This window comes from Panulirus ornatus, chromosome 49 (genome assembly GCF_036320965.1).
Source record: "Panulirus ornatus isolate Po-2019 chromosome 49, ASM3632096v1, whole genome shotgun sequence".
NCBI classification, from domain to species: domain Eukaryota; kingdom Metazoa; phylum Arthropoda; class Malacostraca; order Decapoda; family Palinuridae; genus Panulirus; species Panulirus ornatus.
The window spans coordinates 13,350,437-13,372,092 of record NC_092272.1 but is presented as its reverse complement, the minus strand read 5'-3'; the positions used below and the strand labels follow the sequence as shown (position 1 = coordinate 13,372,092).

Genomic DNA, 21,656 nt, shown 5'->3' with positions numbered 1-21,656 from the left:
GACGAAAGAAATGGCCCAACCCCCGCCATACACATGACGCTTCACATGCCCTGCTTCAATCCACTGACAGCACGTCAACCCCGGTATACCACATCGCTCCAATTCACTCTATTCCTTGCCCTCCTTTCACCCTCCTGCATGCTCAGGCCCCGATCACACAAAATCTTTTTCACTCCATCTTTCCACCTCCAATTTGGTCTCCCTCTTCTCCTTGTTCCCTCCACCTCCGACACATATATCCTCTTGGTCAATCTTTCCTCACTCATCCTCTCCATGTGCCCAAACCACTTCAAAACACCCTCTTCTGCTCTCTCAACCACGCTCTTTTTATTTCCACACATCTCTCTTACCCTTACGTTACTCACTCGATCAAACCACCTCACACCACACATTGTCCTCAAACATCTCATTTCCAGCACATCCATCCTCCTGCGCACAACTCTATCCATAGCCCACGCCTCGCAACCATACAACATTGTTGGAACCACTATTCCTTCAAACATACCCATTTTTGCTTTCCGAGATAATGTTCTCGACTTCCACACATTCTTCAAGGCCCCCAGGATTTTCGCCCCCTCCCCCACCCTATGATCCACTTCCGCTTCCATGGTTCCATCCGCTGCCAGATCCACTCCCAGATATCTAAAACACTTCACTTCCTCCAGTTTTTCTCCATTCAAACTCACCTCCCAATTGACTTGACCCTCAACCCTACTGTACCTAATAACCTTGCTCTTATTCACATTTACTCTTAACTTTCTTCTTCCACACACTTTTCCAAACTCAGTCACCAGCTTCTGCAGTATCTCACATCAATCAGCCACCAGCGCTGTATCAGCAGCGAACAACAACTGACTCACTTCCCAAGCTCTCTCATCCCCAACAGACTTCATACTTGCCCCTCTTTCCAAAACTCTTGAGTATTCCTGGTAAATTATATGGGAGGGTATTGATTGAGAGGGTGAAGGCATGTACAGAGCATCAGATTGGGGAAGAACAGTGTGGTTTCAGAAGTGGTGGAGGATGTGTGGATCAGGTGTTTGCTTTGAAGAATGTATGTGAGAAATACTTAGAAAAGCAAATGGATTTGTATGCAGCATTTATGGATCTGGAGAAGGCATATGATAGAGTTGATAGAGATGCTCTGTGGAAGGTATTAAGAATATATGGTGTGGGAGGAAAGTTGTTAGAAGCAGTGAAAAGTTTTTATCGAGGATGTAAGGCATGTGTACGTGTAGGAAAAGAGGAAAGTGATTGGTTCTCAGTGAATGTAGGTTTGCGGCAGGGGTGTGTGATGTCTCCATGGTTGTTTAATTTGTTTATGGATGGGGTTGTTAGGGAGGTAAATGCAAGAGTTTTGGATATATATATATATATATATATATATATATATATATATATATATATATATATATATATATATATATATATATATATATATATATATATATATATATATATATATATATATGCAAATCTTTCATGCATAGAAAATTGGAAGCCCAGAACTTTACTTAACAGTTCTGAGTCAATGTGCGTAATATACATACAAAAGATACATACAGTTTATACATGATATACATACAATATATACATACAATATATACCTCATACCGTACTACAATATTTACATGCAGTGTATAAAGTATACTTAATATACATACAATAGACTTAAACAGACATGCAAGTGAGTACCATCGCAATTTTCGCGATTAGAGAGAGAGAGAGAGAGAGAGAGAGAGAGAGAGAGAGAGAGAGAGAGAGAGAGAGTGAGAGGCTCTCTTCCTCTTCCAAGGGTGACTGATTACATCATAACTCACCTATACGGAAATCGACCCTGCAGGTGTAGTTGGCTTGGTCCGTACTCATAACAGGTTTGATGTGTAGCGCCGGCACTTGACCTGGCCTGAAGTTAACTCGACCTTGCAACAATTCGCTCTTGATTGTGTGTCGCTCTTCCGAGGCCTGTAGGCGCCCCGGCCTGTTGTCGTAACTGGGAGGAAGGAAAGGAAGGGAAGAAACGAACTTGGTGTTGGTTATTGAGTGTACTGTAATAACCGAGTCATGGGAGTTTGATGTTTGATATAAATGGGATGGAAATGAAGAGGAGCAACGTAAATAAGACTAGGGAATTATAGGGATGATTGTGTTTTCCAATCTCTCTCTCTCTCTCTCTCTCTCTCTCTCTCTCTCTCTCTCTCTCTCTCTCTCTCTCTCTGGCAGACAGACTAGGGGCCTCACAAAAGCAGCAGCACCACCACCAGCCTGGGGAAGGGAGGAAGGAGGGAAGGAGGCAAGGGGGGACCGTGTGTGGGGGACCCTAACATTACCCCTGGTCACCCATGCCTCACTCACCAGCTGCTCATTATCATGGTATCCCCTTCCCACGCCCGCCCATATCAGCATGTCTCCCTAACAGCCGGCGCACTCTCCCTCCACCTCTCTCTCTCTCCCTCCCTCTCTCTCTCCTCTCCCTGTCCCTCCCTGTCCCTCCCCAATAACTTCTACTGCTCGTCCTGTCTTATACATAAGACGCCAACCGAGGACTCCTAACCATGTTATGATCATGATCCTCTTCTCTCTCTCTCTCTCTCTCTCTCTCTCTCTCTCTCTCTCTCTCTCTCTCTCTCTCTCTCTCTCTCTCTCTCTCTCTCTCTCTCTCTCTCTCTCTCTCTCTCTCTCTCTCTCTCTAAGTAGCGATAAGGCCAGATCACCTCGTGGTCTGTGCTTCTATGTAGCAACTCTCTCTCTCTCTCTCTCTCTCTCTCTCTCTCTCTCTCTCTCTCTCTCTCTCTCTCTCTCTCTCTCTCTCTCTCTCTCTCTCTCTCTCTCTCTCTCTCTCTCTCTCTCCCATCCCCATCTACTCGCTTTCCCTCGCAAAACCACTTTCTTCTTACCATCAATTAGCCATCGAGTGCCAGCCTCACAAAAGCCATCCCCCTCCCACACCTTCCCTTTTCCCTCATCTTCGTCCACTCTTCCCTCCCTCGCTCCGTACTGTGTCCTGCCTCATGATCCACTCCTCCTTGATATCTATAGTTTGGCAGGTAATTACTTACCTCTTCCTTTCTCTTCCATCCTCCCTTCACATCTTTCCCATCCCTGAGTTCTACTGTCCCTTTTTCTGCCATCCATTCCATCCTCTTTGCTTATCCTCTGTGTCCTTTTCCACTTCACCCCCTCCCATCCCTTCCTCCTGCAGTCCGTCCCTCATCTTCTACACTTCTCTGTGTTTATCATCTCCCCTTCTCTGCTACACACCTCTCACAGTCCCCTCATTTCCTCTCCTAACTTTCCCCTCTTCTTTGTTCAACAGAAAGCCAGTGAGAGGTTCATTACAACCCATGTGAGCTGGAGCTATCATAACAGAGACTTTTAATGTCTTTTGTTTAATAATTGTCCGCCATTTCCTGTGTTAGCGCGGTAGCGCCAAGAACAGAAGAAAGGTCGCATCCGCTCATATCTATTCTCTAGCTGTCATGTGTAATGCACCGAAACCACAGCTCCCTCTCCACATCCAGGCCCCACAGACTTTTCCATGATTTACCCCAGACGTTTCACATGCCCTGGTTCATTCGATTGACAGCAGATCGACCCCGGTATACCACATCGTTCCAATTTACTCTATTCCTTGCACGCCATTCACCCTCCTGTATATTTAGGCCCCGATCGCTCAAAATCCGTTTCACTCCATCCTTCCACCTTCAATTTCGTCTCCCGCTTCTTGTTCTTCCATCTTTGACACATATATCCTCCTTGTCAATCTTTCCTCACTCATTCTCTCCATGTGACCAAACCATTTCAAAACACCCTCTTCTGCTCTCTCAACCATACTCTTCTTATTACCACATATCTTTCTTACCCTTTCATTACTTACTCGATCAAACCACCTCACATCACATATTGTCCTCAAACATCTCATTTCCAACACATCCACCCTCCTGCGCACAACTCTATCTATAGCTCACGCCTCGCAACCATATAACATTATTGGAACTAGTGCTCTCTCTCTCTCTCTCTCTCTCTCTCTCTCTCTCTCTCTCTCTCTCTCTCTCTCTCTCTCTCTCTCTCTCTCTCTCTCTCTCTCTCTCTCTCTCTCTCTAAGTAGCGCTAAGGCCAGACCACCTCGTGGTCTGTGCTTTTATGTAGGAAACTCTCTCTCTCTCTCTCTCTCTCTCTCTCTCTCTCTCTCTCTCTCTCTCTCTCTCTCTCTCTCTCTCTCTCTCTCTCTCTCTCTCTCTCTCTCTCTCTCTCTCTCTCTCTCTCTCTCCCCTCCTGCAACCTGCATATACTCTTTTAACATCAGTAAGTCTTAAGTAAAACACACACACTGTTGCTTCCAGGTTTTCCTCAAACCTGCAAGTACCGCCATCCTTCCTCCCTGTAGCCTCCCTGTCTCCCTGTAGCCTCCCTACCTCCCTGTAGCCTCCCTGCCTCTCTGTAGCCTCCCTGTAGCCTCTCTGTAGCCTCCCTGTAGCCTCCATACCTCCTTGTACCTACCCTCCCTGTAGCCTCCCTACCTCCCTGTAGCTTCCCTGCCTTCCTGTAGCCTCCCTGCCTTCCTGTAGCCTCTCTGTAGCCTACCTACCTCTCTGCAGCCTCCCTGTAGCCTCCCTGTAGCCTCCCTGTTGCCCCCTGTAGCCTCCCTGCCTCCTTGTAGCCCCTCTGTAGCCTTCCTGTAGCCTCCCTGTAGCCTTCCTACCTCCCTGTAGCCTCCCTACTTCCATGTAGCCTCCTTGTAGCCTCCCTACCTCCATGCAGCCTCCCTGTAGCCTCACTGTAGCCTTCCTACCTCCCTGCAGCCTCCCAGTAGCCTCTCTGTAGCCTCACTGTAGCCTCCCTACCTTTCTTCAGCCTCACTGTAGCTTCCCTGTAGCCTTCCTACCTTCCTGTAGCCTCCCTGTAGCCTCCCTACCTCCCTGCAGCCACCCTGTAGCCCCTCTGTAGCCTCACTGTAGCCTCCCTACCTTTCTGCAGCCTCCCTGTAGCCCCTCTGTAGTCTCCGTGTAGCCTCCCTACCTCCCTGTAGCCTTCCTACCTCCCTGTAACCTCCCTACCTCCCTGCAGCCTCCCTGTAGCCTCTCTGTAGCCTTACTGTAGCCTTCCTACCTTCCTGCAGCCTCCCTGTAGCCTTCCTACCTCCCTGTAGCCCTCTTACCTCCCTGTAGTCTCCCTGTAGCTTCCCTACCTCCCTGTAGCCTCCCTGCCTCTGGTTGATAATACTGCGTCTTTCTCCTTTATTTCTCCGGAGTAGACTTACTTCACCACACGTGATGGTCAGAGCATTCTCCGACCCATAGTCATATACCAACAGGATATCCCATATTGTGACTGCATTCTATCGCCAATGAGCTTTAACTAACCTTCACTACTATATCTACACACACACACACACACACACACACACACACACACACACACACACACACACACACACATACGTCCAAATTCCCTGACAATCTCTTACAAAATCATCCATACCCACATATCAAAACATCCTCAACTATGAAGCATTTCCCATCAATTCTTGATGTTTCCCTCTCCCTAAACCTGTCAGAGCCTCCTCCCAGTACCCCATGTACGAAGGAAAATACTGGCTTAAAAATCATCCACCAAATTTGAATTCAAGACCACAACATTCTTTTGGCTCTCTCAATTCATAACTTGGACTCTTGTCAAAGAAAATCCGTAAAAAATCTACAGATTGGATAAAAAAAAAAGATGAAATGAGGATACGTAATATTCTATATGATAGATACTGATATATTCATGATTATTCTACTTTCTGACTCTCTTATAGTAAATTCCTTCAAGCGTTTTAGTCCTGCAAGGTATTTTTTCCCACCTGTTTCACGTCTGCCGAGGGAAGTGAAAGGCTGGGAAGTGAGCCTTTTAGCTTTGCTCTCATTTACCTCTACTGGTTATAATGGAACTATGTCATTTATCTGCAGTGTTAAGGCCAAACCATCCTCGCTTAGGCCTTTGATCAGTGTGGTCTGCGAATATACGTTACTAAAAATCAGGATTTCTATCTCATTCCAGGTATAAAATTCAAGCCATTCATATCAACTCTATTTTGGTTCCCAAAGTGTGGAATCCTTCATCTCCATTTCTATTAGGCTCTGAATTATGATGAACACAATAACAGATGTTCTTAATCACATCTTTTTTTTATGTTCGCTGAGATGGAATAGGAAGTTAAATGACCAAATCAAGACTATCTTATTAATGCTATCTATCTATCTATCTATCTATCTATATATATATATATATATATATATATATATATATATATATATATATATATATATATACATATAAACAGGTGTGTACATCCAGCCTAAGTAATGTACCCAATTCATCAACCAATCTCTAGGGAGGATGAAAAGCTGGGTCTATTGTGGACTGGCTGCCGCAGCCAAGATTCGAACCTATGCACTCAACCCCGGCCTGCCCGTGAATGTGTGATACTTGGCGATGCTAACCACTACACCACGGAAGTCCATTCAGTCTCTCCCCGCTCATTTTGCGCCTCGCTAACTGTATTCTCTTCTCCAATTATCAGTTATCTTCTCTCATGAATAAATTAAACGTCTACATATTTCTTTCATCGAATATTGACAACTTTGCTAATGGAGTTGGATATGTGAGCGTCATCTGTCCAGTTTTTTGATAATTACGGGATCTCACACATGTGAGAACACGGGTTCGATACCGTCTGACCTTAGCATCTCTACTATTTCGATTACTCTTGATACCATATCAAGCTCTTTTTTCTATCTTTATATTACTTTCTTAATTCTCAACATTCCATTACAATTCGCTCTAGCTTCCCTAAATGTCTTCCTCCAAACCCAAATGACATATTAGACTTTTTCTTCAAACGCTTACGTTCAGTTCTTCAAAATATTCATATCCTGCTCACGGCAGTCGGTCCACACTCAACCCACCTGTTCATCCTCCCATCGATGAATTGGGAACTAGATTTTGGCTATCCCGGAATTCAACGCTCGGATTTTCAAGAGTAAAATTGATTAGACTGATTTCCATGTGAACTTTACATGTTCTCTTATATAGACATTACCAAGACAACCGTGAGTTGACTTGCAACTTCTAAGAGACCAGAGTGCTGGCGGCCTGACTCCCCCCTGCAGGCCCACAGTGTGTAGGTCGGACCTAGAGCTGTAGACAGTGGTTTCAGAGAGACAGGATTTATAGCCTGGATGATCAAGTGGTTACAATGTCCGCATACAGTTCACGGTAGCTTGGGTTCAACTCTCGGGCGCCCAATGGTATAGTGTTTATATGTATATATATATATATATATATATATATATATATATATATATATATATATATATATATATATATATATATATATATCCCTGGGGATAGGGGAAAAAGAATACTTCCCACGTATTCCCTGCGTGTCGTAGAAGGCGACTAAAAGGGGAGGGAGCGGGGTGCTGGAAATCCTCCCCTCTCGTTTTTTTTTTTTTAAATTTTCCAAAAGAAGGAACAGAGAAGTGGGCCAGGTGAGGATATTCCCTCAGAGGCCCAGTCCTCTGTTCTTAACGCTATCTTGCTAACGCGGGAAATCGCGAATAGTATGAAAGAAAAGAAAAAGAAATATATATATATATATATATATATATATATATATATATATATATATATATATATATATATATATGAGAAGAGTGGGAGGTGGGCTGTTTAGAAAGGGTAGTGAGTGGTGGGATGAAGAAGTAAGAGTATTAGTGAAAGAGAAGAGAGAGGCATTTGGACGATTTTTGCAGGGAAAAAATGCAATTGAGTGGTAGAAGTATAAAAGAAAGAGACAGGAGGTCAAGAGAAAGGTGCAAGAGGTGAAAAAAAGGGCAAATGAGAGTTGGGGTGAGAGACTATCAGTAAATTTTAGGGAGAATAAAAAGATGTTCTGGAAGGAGGTAAATAGGGTGCGTAAGACAAGGGAGCAAATGGGAACTTCAGTGAAGGGCGTAAATGGGGAGGTGATAACAAGTAGTGGTGATGTGAGAAGGAGATGGAATGAGTATTTTGAAGGTTTGTTGAATGTGTCTGATGACAGAGTGGCAGATATAGGGTGTTTGGGTCGAGGTGGTGTGCAAAGTGAGAGGGTTAGGGAAAATGATTTGGTAAACAGAGAAGAGGTAGTAAAAGCTCTGCGGAAGATGAAAGCCGGCAAGGCAGCAGGTTTGGATGGTATTGCAGTGGAATTTATTAAAAAAGGGGGTGACTGTATTGTTGACTGGTTGGTAAGGTTATTTAATGTATGTATGACTCATGGTGAGGTGCCTGAGGATTGGCGGAATGCATGCATAGTGCCATTGTACAAAGGCAAAGGGGATAAGAGTGAGTGCCCAAATTACAGAGGTATAAGTTTGTTGAGTATTCCTGGTAAATTATATGGGAGGGTATTGATTGAGAGGGTGAAGGCATGTACAGAGCATCAGATTGGGGAAGAGCAGTGTGGTTTCAGAAGTGGTAGAGGATGTGTGGATCAGGTGTTTGCTTTGAAGAATGTATGTGAGAAATACTTAGAAAAGCAAATGGATTTGTATGTAGCATTTATGGATCTGGAGAACGCATATGATAGAGTTGATAGAGATGCTCTGTGGAAGGTATTAAGAATATATGGTGTGGGAGGCAAGTTGTTAGAAGCAGTGAAAAGTTTTTATCGAGGATGTAAGGCATGTGTACGTGTAGGAAGAGAGGAAAGTGATTGGTTCTCAGTGAATGTAGGTTTGCGGCAGGGGTGTGTGATGTCTCCATGGTTGTTTAATTTGTTTATGGATGGGGTTGTTAGGGAGGTAAATGCAAGAGTCTTGGAAAGAGGGGCAAGTATGAAGTCTGTTGGGGATGAGAGAGCTTGGGAAGTGAGTCAGTTGTTGTTCGCTGATGATACAGCGCTGGTGGCGGATTCATGTGAGAAACTGCAGAAGCTGGTGACGGAGTTTGGTAAAGTGTGTGAAAGAAGAAAGTTAAGAGTAAATGTGAATAAGAGCAAGGTTATTAGGTACAGTAGGGTTGAGGGTCAAGTCAATTGGGAGGTGAGTTTGAATGGAGAAAAACTGGAGGAAGTGAAGTGTTTTAGATATCTGGGAGTGGATCTGTCAGCGGATGGAACCATGGAAGCGGAAGTGGATCATAGGGTGGGGGAGGGGGCGAAAATTTTGGGAGCCTTGAAAAATGTGTGGAAGTCGAGAACATTATCCCGGAAAGCAAAAATGGGTATGTTTGAAGGAATAGTGGTTCCAACAATGTTGTATGGTTGCGAGGCGTGGGCTATGGATAGAGTTGTGCGCAGGAGGATGGATGTGCTGGAAATGAGATGTTTGAGGACAATGTGTGGTGTGAGGTGGTTTGATCGAGTAAGTAACGTAAAGGTAAGAGAGATGTGTGGAAATAAAAAGAGCGTGGTTGAGAGAGCAGAAGAGGGTGTTTTGAAATGGTTTGGTCACATGGAGAGAATGAGTGAGGAAAGATTGACCAAGAGGATATATGTGTCGGAGGTGGAGGGAACGAGGAGAAGAGGGAGACCAAATTGGAGGTGGAAAGATGGAGTGAAAAGGATTTTGTGTGATCGGGGCCTGAACATGCAGGAGGGTGAAAGGAGGGCAAGGAATAGAGTGAATTGGAGCGATGTGGTATACAGGGGTTGACGTGCTGTCAGTGGATTGAATCAAGGCATGTGAAGCGTCCGGGGTAAACCATGGAAAGCTGTGTAGGTATGTATATTTGCGTGTGTGGACGTGTGTATGTACATGTGTATGGGGGGGGTTGGGCCATTTCTTTCGTCTGTTTCCTTGCGCTACCTCGCAAACGCGGGAGACAGCGACAAAGTATAAAAAGAAAAAAAAAAAAATATATATATATGTTTCTCCATATATCAGTTTGCATGATCGCGTCGGGTTCATTATCCAATCCATTTGTTAAAAACGTGTGCAAAGTTAACCTGGTACAGGATGTGGTTATCTTACAAAATCCTCCTTATCTCTGCTATCATCTTTTACTTTGCAGGTTGCAATGATACATCTTTTATTAGACGTTACTTCTGGAAGACCTTAATGGCCTATGCTTGAAGTCCTTCAGCCGCTTTTAGAAAAAGAGATAAGACGCCGTGTTTTATCTTGCTTATACATCTACGTCGAATGTGAGAAATAAGAAAGAGAGGTAGAGATAGATTCCCTTGTGAATCGAGATGTTCTGTTTTTTCCAGCGGAGTTCCTGGAATTTATTCAGGCGAAGACAATATACTGGAATATGTTTGTTTCGGAAACAATAGACTTCATTGCCCAGTGAAGCATGTCGCCACTCATCATACATTTCTTTCTTATTCATATGACTCAAATATCACATTTTATCATCAGGTTTTCCAAAGTCTGTGTCCCCTACCAGAGGTTATTGATAACACGCCTCTCAGAGTCCATGATGTTCAACGGGCAGTTGTGATAGACTTGACAATACAGCTACGAATCTATGAGGCTTTGAGATGTATATATTATGGGCCTCTGTGTTGTATCTGTTAGTGCATTCACGGGCCGTCCGGGGTCCAGTCCACATAGGTTCGAATCCTGGGCGAGGGGCAGCCGATCCGCATTCAACCCAAATGTTCATCGAAGTAATGGATACCTGGCTTAGGGTATTAGGGTATTCAAAGGAAATTTGTTTGCCCCTGTGCGTTGCTCATACTACCATATATATATATATATATATATATATATATATATATATATATATATATATATATATATATATATATATATATATATATATATATATATATATATATATATATATATATATATATATATATATATATATATATATATATATATATATATATATATATATATATATATATATATATATATATATATATATATATATATATATATATATATATATATATATATATATATATATATATATATATATATATATATATATATATATATATATATATATATATATATATATATATATATATATATATATATATATATATATATATATATATATATATATATATATATATATATATATATATATATATATATATATATATATATATATATATATATATATATATATATATATATATATATATATATATATATATATATATATATATATATATATATATATATATATATATATATATATATATATATATATATATATATATATATATATATATATATATATATATATATATATATATATATATATATATATATATATATATATATATATATATATATATATATATATATATATATATATATATATATATATATATATATATATATATATATATATATATATATATATATATATATATATATATATATATATATATATATATATATATATATATATATATATATATATATATATATATATATATATATATATATATATATATATATATATATATATATATATATATATATATATATATATATATATATATATATATATATATATATATATATATATATATATATATATATATATATATATATATATATATATATATATATATATATATATATATATATATATATATATATATCTATATATATATATATATATATATATATATATATATATATATATATATATATATATATATATATATATATATATATATATATATATATATATATATATATATTGTCTCTTGTTATAACACTTTGGTGTCAGAATCTAAAATAACGATGCAGTACTAGTGGCTTTTAACGAAGCCTACCTCATCTAACCTAAGAGATCCTTAACCTACAATTACCTTAACCTAACCTCATCTAACCTGAGAGATCCTTAGCTTAAAATTACCTTAACCTAACCTGATCTAACCTGAGAGATCCTTAGCTTATAATTACCTTAACCTAGCCTCATCTAACCTGAGAGATCCTTAGCTGAAAATTACCTTAACCTAACCTGATCTAACCTAAGAGATCCTTATCCTAAAGTTAACGTAACCTAACCTAATCTAACCGAAGAGATAACCTAAAATTACCTTAACCTAACCTAACCCAACCTAACCTAAAATTACCTTAACCTAACCTAACCTAACCTAAGAGATCCTTAACCTAAAATTACCTTAACCTAACCTCATCTAACCTGAGAGATCCTTAACCTAAAATTACCTTAACCTAACCTAACCCAACTTAAGAGATACTTAACCTGAAATTACCTTAACCTAATATAATCAAACCTAAGAGATCCTTAACCTAAAATTACCTCAATCTAACCTAATCTAACCTAAGAGATCCTTAACCTAAAATTACCTTAACCTAACCTAATCTAACCTAAGAGATCCTTAGCTTAAAACTACCTTACCCTAACCTGATTTAACCTGAGAGATCCTTAACCTAAAATACCTTAACCTAACATAATGTAACCTAAGAGATCCTTCACCAAAATTACCTTAGCCTAACCTAATCTAACCTGGACCTTATTCAAAAATTCGGTATCGTAATGTTAAATTTTCTTTTATGTTAACTGAGACGGTATGTTCAACTAAGCTATTAATCAAAACTGTCTTATTAACTTTTAATGTTAACGCAAACTAACCTCTCGTATTCTAACCTAAGCCTGACTCAAATTAACTTAACCATGTTTAACTTATAATGTATAATGTTAAAGTAAACTAACCTATTGCATTCTAACCTAAGCCTGACCCAAATTAACTTAAGTGATTAACTTACAGTGTATAATGTTAACGTAAACCAACCTATCGTATTTAACCTAAGCTTGACCCAAATTAACAATGATTAACTTGTAATGTATAATGTTAACATGTAACCTATTGTACCTCAACCTAAGCCTGACCCAAATTAACAATGATTAACTTATTATGAATAATGTTAACATGACTAACCTATTGTATTTCAAACTAAACCTGACCCAAATTAACCCAGCGAAAATGGGGAAATGATCATATTGCGATGGTAACCTATTCTCATTTTCTTTCCACAACCATTTAGTATGAGGTAAGCTGGGATCTCCAAGCTAGGTCGTGTTGTGAACATGATGTCGGCTACCTAATGATTCTGTTAAAAGAAGTTGCCCATTAGCGCTATGAGCGTCAGCTTCCTTGCTTCTAAGCTTCGAATAAGCCATCTGAGCCCTCAAGCTTAAAAAGAAGCTCATTCAACTTAGGATAAGCTTGAGGAAGGTAAAGTCATGAGACATATATACTGGGTCTCAGTAATAGAGACGGATTCAATACCTATTTACGGGATCCCAATTTAATGACTTATTTATCCCGTCGTCCTCCACGCCCATGCACTTAAGCTCCACAAATTGTAAAATTCCTATCCTCTCCCACATGAATTCGTAGCATCTTTCCCACCACACAACTCCCTCATTGTAGGAATGACCCTTGCCTCATGCACAAGTCGTCCCTCCTACTTACCACACCCTCACAGCAGGCCTTACCTATATATGGGTTCCTTGTTGCCATTTCTGTACCAGAGGACGACGTAAACCATGTCTGCTGGCTCGTACGTGCCCACCTCACACGGCAACACCGCCTCACGACCAGACACGGCCTCCACACGGCGCCACACCCCTGGTGAGGAGGAGAGAAATTCATTTACCCAACATGAAGATCATACACGGGAATAAACATTGAAAAAGTAACCTCTGACCACGACAAATGTGTCTGAGGTGCGAAATGTGAGTCTTGGACACATGTTTTCGAAGGAATGTTAAGAAACGCACATCTTCACTACTACATACTGGACACCACTGATCTTTGGCCGGACACCCCAACACGTCAGTTGGATGGTCATCTTCACTACATCCCCATCTACACCATGACCTCAACACCACTGACCATTTTACACCTAGCCCCGGCCCACGTTGAATGCAATCTTATCATCACTACACCCTGGGAATAGCTGGCCTTTTGACCTGAAACTTACAAATAATTAATTCACCTCAGACATTGTACGCATCATATCTAATGTCAATTATCCACCACCTATACCCTGAGAATCGAACCCTGGTCTATCAGTGTGTAGACCAGGAAGCTTACCTGGCCTCCACACGGATAAGCCAGGGTTCGATTCTCTGGCTATACGTTTTGACTAGTTTGCACCTTACATACAAAACGCTCATCCTCACTACACCATCATCTTTACCGCACCCTCTCTACACCGATGGTCTTTGACCCGAAACCATTTGGGGCAAGGAATCTCCATTTACGAAGTCTATAAGGCACTTATTCTTATACAAAGAGGTACCTAAACTCGACCTCATCACCAACAGCGTCATTTATTGTTGAGCTAGTGCCTTATTAAAGAGAAGTGTCAGGGTAAACTAAAAATTTTTGAGTGTCAAAGGAAAAACTACTTAAGCTGTGTCTATAAGTGGCCCTAGAAATAAATAGAAACATTTCTATTTTTGTTAATTGAAGCAAAGTATATTAGTAATTATGAGTTATCTTACTTTACATTTTTGTTCATGGCTATACATTTGACTTTATTCATATCTATGCACACACACACACACACACACACACACACACACACACGTTTCTGTATGTGCTTATCTCATTTATATGATCTCCATTTTCGAGATGAATACACGATTACAGTGTTATGATAAATTACGTCAACTATGTACGTTATATATTTGAACTTTATTTGACCGAATGATAAAATGAAATCGTTGAAGCAATGGGGGTTGAATTAATCTTTTCTAACATTTTGTGTAATCTTTGATATAGAACGAAACGTAGCATTTCATTACATCTACCATTTTAAAGTCATAACACTCAGTTTTATACTTTTCATAGTTGCCTGAGACGACACAGGTAACTGATGCCTTTATCAGTGCCATCGAAGCCAGGTACCCAATTATCGACCGTACCCTAAGAGAGGATGAACACCTGGGTTGAGTGCGGGCCAACGGTAGCAACCAGGACTCGAACCTATTCAACTGAACCCCGGGCAGCCAATGAATGCGTCATGGTCAACAATTCCATCAAGGAGCTACTTCAAGCTCTTGTTTAAATACCAAAGCAGCTTCGTGTTGTGAAAGCATGTATAAATAGCCAACTTGAAATTTCGCCAACAGATATACTGAAGAACGCAGAGAGAAACATACGAGACACGAAAATGGATTTTTAGGTCATTACAAGACTGACTGAAATAGATAAACAAGGCAGACGATATGCTGACGTCAGAGCAAGGACAGTGGCGCCACCCTGTCGTTGTTTTCCCCAACTAATGATGGGTACCAGAATCTCTCCTTCAGAAGACCCACAAGAACCCTTCTGTACAAAGCTCAGTGACCCCTCCAACACCGCTGAGGGTACATACGTCATCGTCAAGAGATGAAAAAGAACTGAGTGATGCTTCATTAAACCACAAGTACCATTATGGTCATATATCATCTTCGGGCACACGTATTATGAGGTACTTAACTCACTGAGATATTCAGCCACCAGAATCTTTTTTCTCAATATACCAAAGATTACGTGCTTGACTTAACGATGCTAGAGCACACTTGGAGAAGAACCTCGACAAATATAGTTTAGAAATTATTGATCTTCTCGAAGACTCGTGTTTCCCAGTGTCCCATTATCAAAATTGTTCGTACACCTCTGTTGGTGTGTATGTGGTAACCAACATCATGCTAGTATTGTGGAAAATATAAATGTATGTTAATCTCGGGTAATTATCCCATTATCCTCATCACACACATTATAGCTGCAATCACTGTTGACTTCATAATGAAAATCGTTTTTTTTCTTAAATGAGGCAACACGGACAGCTAAATGCCCCTAATCATGGTCATCTCATTAACGTTTTATATATATATATATATATATATATATATATATATATATATATATATATATATATATATATATATATATATATATATACATATATATATATATATATATATATATATATATATATATATACATATATATATATATATATATATATATATATTCCTGTGAGTCCACGGGGAGATGAAACACGATAGGTTCCCAAGTGCACTTTCGTGTAATAATCACATCATCAGGAAAGATACAAGAAAGATATATAACAGTCAGATGATATGCAACGAAGAGACGTAGCTAGGACGCCATTTGGTAAACAAGTGACTACCCAAATATAGGTCGGGTGCGTTCGAGTCTGGCAACAAGCGTATCAAAAACTTATTATATGGACAAGAAAGGAAACTGTTGCAAATTATCTCAACAATAAAGCTATCCAATTTGGGTAGACTTTCAGTAATATCAATGTTACAGTTCATTGTGTATTTGAAAATAGATGATTCAATGATATTTCCCGTGGTACTGGCGTTAGAGTTAATAACTGAGATGCCATTACTCCATTCAGTACAATGATCATAATTTTCAACATCATTAAACAAGGCGTTTGAATCTTGACCCGTTCTTATACTATACCTATGTTGCTTAAGTCTAAATGAAAGATCCTTACGTGTCTGCCCAACATAAAACTTAACACAATTTGTACATGGGACTCTATAGATGCATCCTGCAGAACTTTCTAATGAGTTCCTGATTCAGATATTCTTTATAGTATTGTTGTTGCTGAAGGCAACATTTACATTAAAGGATTTAAGCAACATGGGAAGTAAAGTAAAATTATTACTAAAAGGAAGAACTAAAAGATTCTTAGTGCCAAGGGAAGATGATATGTTTCATATCATAGCTAATTATACATGATAGAGCGAATGTTGGTTGGTCTATTTCACCTGAGTATAGGTGATATATTTCATGTTTCAACTGATTGCAGGTGATATAGTTCGTGTTTCACCTGACTGTAGGTATATTTCGTGTTTCAACTGATTGTAGGTGACATACTTCGTGTTTCAACTGATTGTAGGTGATATATTTCGTGTTTCAACTGATTGTAGGTGACATATTTCGTGTTTCAACTGATTGTAGGTGACATATTTCGTGTTTCAAGTTATTGTAGGTGATGTATTTCCTGTTTCAACTGATTGTAGGTAACATATTTCATGTTTCAACTGATTGTATGTGATATATTTCGTGTTTCAACTTATTGTATGTGATATATATCGTGTTTCACCTGATTGTAGGTATATTTCGTGTTTCAACTGATTGTAGGTGATATATTTCGTGTTTCAACTGAATGTATGTGATATATTTCGTGTTTCAACTGATTATATGTCATATATGTCGAATGTTGTTAGGTCTCCATTTCAGTCGATTCTTGGTGATATATTTCGTGTTTCAAATGATTATAAAGGAAATGTCTTGTGATGTTTTATCCATGATATATTATACGTGATATACTGAGTGCTGTTTGGCCATCATACTTCAACTAATCATACATTTACATGAAAGAAGTTGACAATTATGTTTCACCTATTTACTACAGCTCCTGTTTACACTCAGCCGTTATTAAATGTATCTCAATGAAGCTATAGGAGATGCTACGCGACCGGCAGCCGGCTGCGTAACCTGGCACACTACACGACCGGTAGTCCGGCTGCCACACTACACGACCGGTAGTCCGGCTGGGTAATACTTACATGAGAAAGGCTGGGAGACGATATGCAAATTACATACGTGATATAGTTCAAGAAATTGATTAGAATCCCGTAGAGATAAAGGACTTAACAACTTATAATTGATAGTTGTCACTTGTTCTCTAAAGTTTTACGTGATTACAGAAGAGAAATTTTAGCTCTGTGCTTAATGGTGGGATTCGAACGAGCGAATCAAACATGACGAAGCGATGGCTCTCCCCGCTACACCAGATGCCTGATATTCAGTTACCTTATTACCTAAGTTCCAGCATTCCACTCTCCCTTTCTCCCCACTTATCTATCGGCATTCCACTCCCCCCTCTCTCTCCCCAATTATCTATCGGCACTCCTTTCTCTCCCTTCCCTACCCTAGGAAGGAATTTTCCTCCCCACCAAATCCTAATGCTGTGCTTCATTTCCTCCCCAGACGCTGCATTCCCTCCCCCATCCCCTCAGACGCTGCATTTCCTTCCCCATCCCCTCAGACGCTGCATTTCCTCCCCCATCCCCTTGGACGCTGCATTCCCTCCCCATCCCCTCAGACGCTGCATTTCCTCCCCCACCCCTTAGACGCTGCATTCCCTCCCCCATCCCCTCAGACGCTGCATTCCCTCCTCCATCCCCTCAGACGCAGCATTCCCTCCCTCATCCCCTCAGACGCTGCATTTCCTCCCCCATCCCCTCGGACGCTGCATTCCCTTCCCCATCCCCTCAGCCGCTGCATTCCCTCCCCATCCCCTCAGACGCTGCATTTCCTCCCCCATCCCCTCAGACGCTGCATTTCCTCCCCCATCCTCTCAGACGCTGCATTTCCTCCCCCATCCCCTTGGACGCTGCATTTCCTCCTCCATCCCCTCAGACGCTACATTCCCTCCCCCATTCCTTCAGACGCTGCATTCCCTCCCCCATCCCCTCAGACGCTGCATTCCCTCCCCCATCCCCTCAGACGCTGCATTCCCTCCCCCATCCCTTCAGACGCTGCATTTCCTCCCCCATCCCCTCAGACGCTATATTCTCTCCCTTTCCTCCTCACCCCAGACGTTGTATTCCCCATCTCCTTTTCCACCCCACTATATTACACTCTAGTCTCCCCACCACAGACACAACGTTCCCTCCCTCTCTCCCCTCCCCAAACGCTGTATCCTCACATCCTCCTCCACCCCAAACGCTATATTCTCCCCTCTCTCCCCACCCTAAACGCTATATTCTCCCCTCCCTCCCCACCCCAAACGCTACATTTCCCCTCCCTCCCCACTCCAAATGCTGTATTTTTCACCCTCTCTCCCCAGATGCTATAATACCCCCCCCCCCCCCAATACCTCGTCTTCCTGTATCATAGCTTCTCATAGCTATACTATATCATAGCTTCTCATAGCTATACTATATCATAGCTTCTCATAGCTATACTATATCATAGCTTCTCATAGCTATACTATATCATAGCTTCTCATAGCTATACTATATCCTCCCCATTTTCTGCATTCTATCCTCCCTACCCACTTCTTGTTCATGACAGTCAATTCTTCCCCTCTTCTCCCCACCCACTACTCCCCTCTTCTCCCCACCCACTACTCTCAATCATCTTCCTTCGCCCCACCCCTACACTTTATCTCCCCCTCTCCCCTCACCACGGGCAAAGCGCTATATTTCCCCTCCCTATATGTATATATATATATATATATATATATATATATATTTTATTTATTTATTATACTTTGTCGCTGTCTCCCGCGTTTGCGAGGTAGCGCAAGGAAACAGACGAAAGAAATGGCCCAACCCACCCCCACACACACGTATATACACACGTCCACACACGCAAATATACATACCTACACAGCTTTCCATGGTTTACCCCAGACGCTTCACATGCCTTGATTCAATCCACTGACAGCACGTCAACCCCGGTATACCACATCGCTCCAATTCACTCTATTCCTTGCCCTCCTTTCACCCTCCTGCATGTTCAGGCCCCGATCACACAAAATCTTTTTCACTCCATCTTTCCACCTCCAATTTGGTCTCCCTCTTCTCCTCGTTCCCTTCACCTCCGACACATATATCCTCTTGGTCAATCTTTCCTCACTCATTCTCTCCATGTGCCCAAACCATTTCAAAACACCCTCTTCTGCTCTCTCAACCACGCTCTTTTTATTTCCACACATCTCTCTTACCCTTACGTTACTCACTCGATCAAACCACCTCACACCACACATTGTCCTCAAACATCTCATTTCCAGCACATCCATCCTCCTGCTCACTACTCTATCCATGGCCCACGCCTCGCAACCATACAACATTGTTGGAACCACTATTCCTTCAAACATACCCATTTTTGCTTTCCGAGATAATGTTCTCGACTTCCACACATTCTTCAAGGCCCCAAGAATTTTCGCCCCCTCCCCCACCCTATGATCCACTTCCGCTTCCATGGTTCCATCCGCTGCCAGATCCACTCCCAGATATCTAAAACACTTCACTTCCTCCAGTTTTTCTCCATTCAAACTCACCTCCCAATTGACTTGACCCTCAACCCTACTGTACCTAATAACCTTGCTCTTATTCACATTTACTCTTAACTTTCTTCTTCCACACACTTTACCAAACTCAGTCACCAGCTTCTGCAGTTTCTCACATGAATCAGCCACCAGCGCTGTATCATCAGCGAACAACAACTGACTAACTTCCCAAGCTCTCTCATCCCCAACAGACTTCATACTTGCCCCTCTTTCCAAAACTCTTGCATTCACCTCCCTAACAACCCCATCCATAAACAAATTAAACAACCATGGAGACATCACACACCCCTGCCGCAAACCTACATTCACTGAGAACCAATCACTTTCCTCTCTTCCTACACGTACACATGCCTTACATCCTCGATAAAAACTTTTCACTGCTTCTAACAACTTTCCTCCCACACCATATATTCTTAATACCTTCCACAGAGCATCTCTATCAACTCTATCATATGCCTTTTCCAGATCCATAAATGCTACATACAAATCCATTTGCTTTTCTAAGTATTTCTCACATACATTCTTCAAAGCAAACACCTGATCCACACATCCTCTACCACTTCTGAAACCACACTGCTCTTCCCCAATCTGAAGGGCGCAAATGGGGAGGTGATAACAAGTAGTGGTGATGTGAGAAGGAGATGGAGTGAGTATTTTGAAGGTTTGTTGAATGTGTTTGATGATAGAGTGGCAGATATAGGATGTTTTGGTCGAGGTGGTGTGCAAAGTGAGAGGGTTGGGGAAAATGATTTGGTAAACAGAGAAGAGGTAGTGAAAGCTTCGCGGAAGATGAAAGCCGGCAAGGCAGCAGGTTTGGATGGTATTGCAGTGGAATTTATTAAAAAAGGGGGTGACTGTATTGTTGACTGGTTGGTAAGGTTATTTAATGTATGTATGACTCATGGTGAGGTGCCTGAGGATTGGCGGAATGCGTGCATAGTGCCATTGTACAAAGGCAAAGGGGATAAGAGTGAGTGCTCAAATTACAGAGGTATAAGTTTGTTGAGTATTCCTGGTAAAGTATATGGGAGGGTATTGATTGAGAGGGTGAAGGCATGTACAGAGCATCAGATATATATATATATATATATATATATATATATATATATATATATATATATATATATATATATATATATATTTTTTTTTTTTTTTTTTTTTTTTTGCTTTGTCGCTGTCTCCCGCGTTTGCGAGGTAGCGCAAGGAAACAGACGAAAGAAATGGCCCAACCCACCCCCATAAACATGCCTTGATTCAATTCACTGACAGCACGTCAACCCCGGTATACCACATCGATCCAATTCACTCTATTCCTTGCCCTCCTTTCACCCTCCTGCATGTTCAGGCCCCGATCACACAAAATCTTTTTCACTCCATCTTTCCACCTCCAATTTGGTCTCCCTCTTCTCCTCGTTCCCTCCACCTCCGACACATATATCCTCTTGGTCAATCTTTCCTCACTCATTCTCTCCATGTACCCAAACCATTTCAAAACACCCTCTTCTGCTCTCTCAACCACGCTCTTTTTATTTCCACACATCTCTCTTACCCTTACGTTACTTACTCGAT

The 21,656-nt window shown here is 40.9% G+C and overlaps 1 protein-coding gene across 2 annotated transcripts in view; it reads right to left on the bottom strand.

Moving 5' to 3' along the window:
* The window catches only part of LOC139764410 (nephrin-like), a 605,317-nt gene that overhangs the window by 219,208 nt on the left and 364,453 nt on the right, over window positions 1–21,656 (bottom strand). For both annotated transcript variants that reach the window (XR_011716371.1, XM_071690970.1), the window contains exons 3-4: window positions 13,468–13,600; window positions 1,821–1,993 (exon numbers count right to left, since the gene is read on the bottom strand). Coding sequence is in view for 1 of the 2 variants with exons in the window: in XM_071690970.1 (XP_071547071.1) it covers window positions 1,821–1,993; window positions 13,468–13,600 (306 nt within the window). In the remaining variant the exon portion in view is untranslated. The remainder of the gene's footprint in view (window positions 1–1,820; window positions 1,994–13,467; window positions 13,601–21,656) is intronic.